Source organism: Antrostomus carolinensis, unplaced genomic scaffold (genome assembly GCF_000700745.2).
Source record: "Antrostomus carolinensis isolate BGI_N321 unplaced genomic scaffold, ASM70074v2 scaffold18205, whole genome shotgun sequence".
NCBI classification, from domain to species: Eukaryota; Metazoa; Chordata; class Aves; order Caprimulgiformes; family Caprimulgidae; genus Antrostomus; species Antrostomus carolinensis.
The window spans coordinates 1-7,178 of record NW_010314474.1 but is presented as its reverse complement, the minus strand read 5'-3'; the positions used below and the strand labels follow the sequence as shown (position 1 = coordinate 7,178).

At 41.1% G+C, this 7,178-nt stretch overlaps 1 protein-coding gene across 1 annotated transcript; it reads right to left on the bottom strand.

The window, feature by feature from the left end:
• Positions 1–4,722: 4,722 nt before the first annotated feature.
• Positions 4,723–6,918, bottom strand: AURKAIP1 (aurora kinase A interacting protein 1). Its single transcript, XM_010167662.1, has 3 exons — positions 6,829–6,918; positions 5,838–6,286; positions 4,723–4,883 (listed from the first exon to the last, which is right to left on the bottom strand). The coding sequence occupies exons 1-3, from the start codon at positions 6,878–6,880 to the stop codon at positions 4,776–4,778; spliced, it is 609 nt and encodes a 202-aa protein (XP_010165964.1). The 5' UTR covers positions 6,881–6,918; the 3' UTR covers positions 4,723–4,775.
• Between the last annotated feature and the right edge of the window lie 260 nt (positions 6,919–7,178).

The following is a 7,178-nucleotide window of genomic DNA, read 5'->3' as shown; positions in this document are numbered from 1 at the left end:
TTACTTATCCACAGGTGCTGTTTGCAAGATCAGTAAGATCACTTCAGTCAGATTTTCAGCTAGTGTAAACAAGCACGGTTTATTAACTTTGGAATACGTGGACTGAGGTTCACAGCCACTGAAGCAGAGCTGGCTTCGTGAGAAGGACCAAGTTGGAGCTACTGAAGCCAATGTACATACACCAACTTATCCTGGGTAATGTTTTGGGAGTCTTTAATGTGAAAGTGTCCCATTTTAAATAGGTATTAGCTCACCAGAGTGAAGGTGCACATTGTTTCTGCCCAGGAATTAGTGAGCAATGGTAGTCAGGTAACAGGAGCACGGTCCTGTTAACCCCCTGAGGGGTGTGTTTTGTACATCAGATGCTCACAAACATTCCCTGACGTAGGGTAACACATGCTCCTTTTAAGACTGGTCTTGAGTTTACTAATGGAAGAACAAACAGTTTCCACAGCATAGACATAAAAAGAACTTAAGCTTCCAGTGCCAGAGTTATGGTATGCAGAGAAATTCTCCTGCAGCAAAGGAGAAGGCATCACCCCTGCCCTCTCCTTCTGATGTAAAAAAACCCCCAAACAACACAAACAACTTCCCCTAAAAAAAACCCACAAAAACCAGCAAACAACCAACACCCCCTCCCCAAATTAAAAAAACACCCAAACAAAAAAAAACCACCACAAAACCCCCACGCTCCAAAAAACCAGATTCTTGGGCACACAATGCATCAGGAGCCAATGCAACAGCAGCACAAGAACCTCTCTCTTTACTTTTGTTGCTACAGTTGTGTGCAGCCAGGTTTACTGAGCATCCCACAGCCTGTCCTTTGACACACACATGCCTGCTACCATGAAATCAGAGTTGAAAACACTGAATAAACTCCTTCAGCCTGGACCCTTTCAAGGTGACAGTCCAGCAGCCTAACAAAATCTCACTGTCTGGGTAATACCAACATATTTTGTTTTCCAGGCTCCCCAAGCTTTATGATTTAAGCACACCCAAATCTTCTGCGTGTCCCCAAACAGCCTCCATTCAGATCAGTGTTTTCCTCCAACATCTTCAGTCCCATTACAACCTGTGCAGCTCCTGGTTTGAATCAGCTTCAGGTCTGGTCTCATGAGCAGGAGCTGAAGCCATCATTACATTCCACTTCATTTCCTCTCCACAAGTCTTTCCTGGACAGTCAGCAAACTGTCCTTCTGCCTGTGCCAAGGACAGCATGGAGATGGCATCCATGGGCTCAGACCCATCGTCTGTATAACCTCAGGGCTGCTTTAACAGCTAGCAGACTATCCAACGTGCTTGGTAGGGTAAGCACAAGATTTCCAAAGGAAAGGAACATCTTGTCTTAACTGCCAGACTTTCCCTTTTCCTATGACAAACTCAAAGTTGAATAGAATTCAAGTGAGCCAAAATTACAGCAGACAATTACCCAGAAGCCTGTTCCTGTGGAGAACTGGAGCAAATGGCTGCCATCTACAGCTAAAATCGCTTCCCTAGGCTCCAGAAACATCACTAGGAGACAACTACAATCACCATCCCACTGGCTATCTCCAGTCTCTCTAATACAGAGCAAGAATTCCTCTAGCAAGCTCCTGCTGACTTTCAACCATTTCCTCTCAGAACAGCAGAATAACAAGGAGATGAAGAAAAAACCCTTTCAAGACTTAAATATTTTGAGAATTACAAAGTCAAACCTTTCCTGTTTGCAGCACCTTTTTTTTTTTTCCTTTGCTACCACAACTACATGTGCACAAAGACATTTACTAAATGTGCAAGTACGTTGGTATGCACATAATTTGGAGAGGAACAGCAACTTGTAATAAAGCTTTGTGAATAGTATATTATGTACTCGTGCTCCCCCTGCAGAAAAATAGGTGCAGCTCTCGTCTATCTGATTCTCCCTGTTTAGAAAAGTGAGAATTTTAAATTGCAGCTTGTGGTCAAGAGTTAAAGCAAGCTGATACAACCCTAGTACACATTATCTGATTAGGGCCACGTGAGACAGAGTCTTTGCAGTATCTGCCACAAAGAAAATACAAATCCTGAGACATGCTTTGAGGTACTTCAGCAAAAAGGAATATAGTATTTTTTATATGACTTAAACCTGCTAGTAACTGCCATGGATGGTTTACAGACACTTTTGTAAATTACACAGTAGTTCCAGACTTCTATACCTGCTGGTGTAATTATGTCTAAGAGATGTGAAAGTAATGAGTACTCTTGGCAGACTACAATTTGGACTAGTACATAGAGAGCAGACCATTTAATAAGCTACTTCACTTCGTGGAGACTTGCAATTCACCACACAAGTACTCCAATGTAACACAATCATTGTCATAGTACAAGAGTTCACTTGGACTGGAACATCACAAAGTATTGAGTGATTAGATTTTGCAATTCCCACTATTTCAGTCATTCTCTTTTCTATTTATTATCCCAAGGTAAAAACAAGTTAGAGAGCAAGGTGGTGGTGCTGATCCAGAAAATGACATACAGAGCACTCTGCCTGCTTGACCCCAGCAGACATGAGTACAATGGGCAAGTCTAATCTACAGCCCCATCATGACACTCCCCAAGAGCAAGAGAGGTTTTATGTCACACTAGAGAGAGATGAGACCATACTAGGTCTCAGTAGATGAAAATGGTTTACATATCCTTGGGCAATTTGTAGATTTAGAGACCACAACAGAGAACAAAGATGCAAGTTACAGGATTAAGTAGGACAAAAAGAACAGCAAAGAATACACCTCAAAACTGGAATCAGGGGTAGAGCAGGGCATGCTTCTGCTGTCTTTTGCTCCACGTAACTGCAAAGGCATCCCAACTCTTCAGCAGCCAGTCAACTCCTGGAAATGTGGAAACCAGTTATCATTTTCCCCTAGACAGAAAAACAGCAAGCTTGGACTAAGAGTCGGTAAGAGAAGCTGTAGGACTGATAGAGAACAACAACGCTGGCACAAAGGTTCTTCAAACAAATGTGACTGGGGAAAAAAGAGCTGACTCCAGGTGCTAATCCTCTCGGGTCCCACCCTGTCATCTACACATCTTTGTGTAGATATTTTGTAGATATTAATTAATATTTTAAAAACACCTAGATGCACCTGTTCTGTGTATTTAACAAACCTGTAAGCCAGAGTCAACACTCAATCTTCTCTTGCTTGGGGAGTTTCTAAGGCTCCTGGCTAAACATCCTCCTCTTGACTGAAATCCTGACAATAGGCTGAATGAGAGAGTCCTACTGGTCTTGGTTAAAAGCAACTGCAGCCTATTTAAAGCACAAAAAGGATGGAACATCTTTTTAATTTTTTTGATCAAAGTTACTGTTAACATATGATTTGGGAAAAAGAACTATAAAAATGTGCTAACTACCTGTTTCTGCAGGACTTCACAGTTCTCAGAATGCCAACAGTTCTCTAGCAAGATTAATCAATTTTTAAATGTGGGTGTATCCTTTCCTTAAAATACCAACATAAGGATCCAGCTAGCTGATATATTAGTGGCCAAGGGGTTTCAGAGGCTTTGAATTCACTGCCATCTAGTGAAAAGAAGAGCAGAGAGCAACACACAGAACCTCAGACACGTGTTCACTGCGAGCAGTCACCTGTCCTTCCTGCAGAGATTCAACTGTACCTTGTAGCAATGAGCTCCACAGATTATTTTTTATTCCCCTTTCAGTTAAGTGTCCTGCTCCTGGCAGATAAAAGGAAATGCATTTTCAGGGCAGCTTCCCTGTATGCTGCAGCGTGACAAGCCAAAGGGAGCTCACCCTTTTTCCCTCCTTTCTCTCAGAGGTCAGTCAGTCCATCCCATCTATCTGCTGGAATACAGACAAGGAAGAACTAAATCACACAGAACAGAAGTTAACTGCCTCAAACAGAAAAATCCAAAGCAGAACCCAAACCAGAACCCAGATATAAAGTCCTCTGTCAGGGTTTAAAATACACATCTATATTTTTCACAACCTTCATGACTCTCTTCAATCATGTAAAACCAGCTGATTACAAGAGTGGCTGTCTCGGGCACAAACCAGTTTTTGTAGTTAATGAATAATAAGCTCTGAACTTTTACTGATACCAGTATCTGAATGTTCTGTATGACAGGGGTCAATGGTAGAAAAAAATATTTTTTTATTAGCACAAAACAGAACAGAAAGAACAAATATATCTTTTAAGGATGCTCATGCAATGCCTGTCTAAGGCACATGCATGCCAAGGCTTCAGAGAAGTGAAAATTAAAGCTTTTTCAGATACATTCTGTGGAATTCTGATCCCATTCCTATTTCACCACAACTTTTAGTCAACACAGCCCTTCTACAGTAAGCTATGAAAGAATATGATTTTGAAAAGAATTTCAAAAATTTATTTCCAAAAGAATTTCTCAAAACGCTTGTGTCTTACGTAGTTCTACTCACAATCAGAAGAACTCTGTCACTTATCCCATCTCCCACAACCGACTCTTCTTATATTACATTGTTCAGTCTAATCTTAAATAGCAACTTCAGAAATTCAGCTGCCACACAAGACACCTCTGCTCAGACACATGGTTGGGGGCAGCAGCAGCACAGGGCTGTAGCCCAGTCACTACACAAGGGCTCACACTATTCATTTGAGAAGGAAAAGCAAATTGCTGTTGGGTTTTTCCTCGGAAAACTGCTCACCAAGTCCAAATGTTTCCTTCTATCAGTTTCATCACACTCAGAAAAAGGTTAAAAGTAATCTGTGCACTTAAATATCTTTTTAATGACAATTACAAGTTAAAAGTCATTACAAGTGTTTTTATCGCTTTGAACTCTTCAGAAATATCTTGGGTGTTTGCCATCCTGCAGGAGGGCTTTTCAAACCAGCTCTTTTCCAGATGCGCTCCAAATCTTTCTCAAATTTTATCTAAAATAGAAAAAAAAAAAAAAAGAAAAAGAAAGAAAAAGTGGTAACATAGCTTAGAAGCAACACTCAAGTTCTCATCCACCACCCATGTGTCCCAAGGAGAATTGAGGTATAACACACACAAAGGAAACAAATGCTTTTAAGTAGATAGCTTGTTTTAAGTGTTAAAATAGTCTTATTGCAGAAATACATTAAAATGCAGAAGGATCTTGGTAGCATTGTTTTAAAAGTTCTGTATGAGGAAAACTGAGAAGAGGGCAAACGAAACTGGAAGAAAATTAAGATGATTTCCTCATCATCAAGTGTTCAACACTGCTTCTTTCAGATCTGAAGAAACAGGAGTTACAATTAACCCCAATTTGCATCTAGACAAAGTAAAAATTACCAAAGAATTAACTAAACTATATCACAGCAAACCCAACAGTCTACTGAAAGGCAGTGTGGAATGAGAACAGCTATAGTTTGAATGAAGGCCCATGTCTTCCCTCGCTCCTTCTACTAAAGCAAGTGAAAGGCTTCTGTGTAGAAAAAGACAACAGGAAGCACTTGAGGACATTGGGAAGACAGGAAAGAAATTAAGATTAAAGCAGTCTCCCTGATAAAATGCAGACATGTGGATTAATCCTTCACACAAACACTAAAATTCTTCTCCATTAGCCACATATATTATATAAGCTACTGTCATGCATGAAAAATTATGGCTAGTCACTACCACACATACATGTTTACATCACAGGAATATCCTCAATTACAGCTTCTGAAGATTCACAGGTCAAGCACAAAACAGAAAAAGCCACTGTACCAGTAAATACTCAATTTATTAAGGCTCTCTGACCTGCTGCTATTTTTCCCCCAAATCAATTCCACCTAAAACCACCATCCAATACCTGAACAGAGGCCATTTTGAGAAGTGGGCTCATTCATGTCAAGAAGTTCTCTCTATCCTGAGCTTACCTGGCGTTTCTTTTTGCGACCTTCCTTTATCCTCCTCCGTATAAACTTCCTTCGCTTCAGCAGCTTTTTGAACTTGTGCCGATTCATTTTCCTTCTGCGAATCTTCAAAACGTTCTTACACTGAACCTTGTTGCCAAGTGTCCCTTCTCCTTCCTCCACATCAGCTCCCTCATCAGATGGGGGACAGTCATAGCGCTGGAGAGGCTCACAGCCTGCTTCTTCTTGATCATTAAGGACTTCTGCTTTAGGAAGGGAGTATCTGACCGTCAGCCAGCTTTCTAAAGGGCTGATGGAAAGTTTTCTGGGGATCAGCATCTCTTCCAGTTCAGGGTCCAGAGCATGCCACTGCTGAGGTTGGGCTCCACTCTTGTTAGATGGTTGTGTGCTATAGTGCACAGATGTAGAATGATAGCAAAGAAAGGAAGACACTGACCTGGGCAAAAGGTGGCCTTTGAGAAGAAAAGAATTTCACTTAAGAGGCAGAATTTTCAAACACTATCTAAGAAAAGCTCTGCCCAGCTCTCAAATCACCTGACAATTGTGGCCAGAATAATCTAATAAAAGAAGCTGCTTACAAAAATTATATTCCCATCACAAAAGCAAGGAAATACTTTTTAAATTTAATCTAATTACATTACCATAACACCATCTGTTAAAATTACATTATGCAATATTGTACTGTGTAAGTGCAATCTGTAACATCTAGGAACTGTTCGCTGTATTCAGCCTTTCTGCTGCTAAGGAATCTCCTCCTGAGACTGGAATAAATCGAATCAGAATAGATTTGAGACATAATAATGAACTGACAGAATAGGTGAGAGACATAATAACGTTCCACAAACACTGAATCCACAACAGCCTCACCACTCCTGCACTGTTGGCTGGAAAAGAAATTTCTGAGAGCCTAATGACCCCAGGAAAAGGGAAAAGAAATAACAACAGCCAAAAAAAAAACCACACCAGAGAAGTAGGTCACACAACATCTGTTTACCTGTAACTCGTGAAGCCCTCAGCAACCGGGAAGTCAGCTGTGATATTAACATGTTGTTTCACTTTGTTCACTATCAGAGCCTGTAATGACTGTTAAAATAAAAACATTTATTCAATGAGATAAACACATTTTAAAAAAATATTCTAAAATTAACCCAGAACCCCTAAATAATGAGCTGGGACACTCTGAGCACCCTCCTGCATCACCAGAGCGCTTTCTGCAGCAGGGGCCTGGCCCACCAGCACAGCCCATTACAAACGCTTCGGCTCTTCTGGGTTTAAACACGAGGTAAGGCCAGCCCGAGCCCCCCGCACAACTCTGCCCGGCTCAGGGCGAGGCTCCTCCCGCCT

What these genes read in the sequence shown, in the direction of transcription:
- AURKAIP1 (XM_010167662.1), bottom strand. Translation starts at nt 6,880, where the DNA reads ATGTTAATATCACAGCTGACTTCCCGGTTGCTGAGGGCTTCACGAGTT. An exon ending in GAGGGCTTCACGAGTTACAG is followed by an intron (nt 6,287 to 6,828) that starts GTAAACAGATGT and finishes TTCTTCTCAAAG; the next exon opens with GCCACCTTTTGCCCAGGTCA. An exon ending in GTCGCAAAAAGAAACGCCAG is followed by an intron (nt 4,884 to 5,837) that starts GTAAGCTCAGGA and finishes TTTCTATTTTAG; the next exon opens with ATAAAATTTGAGAAAGATTT.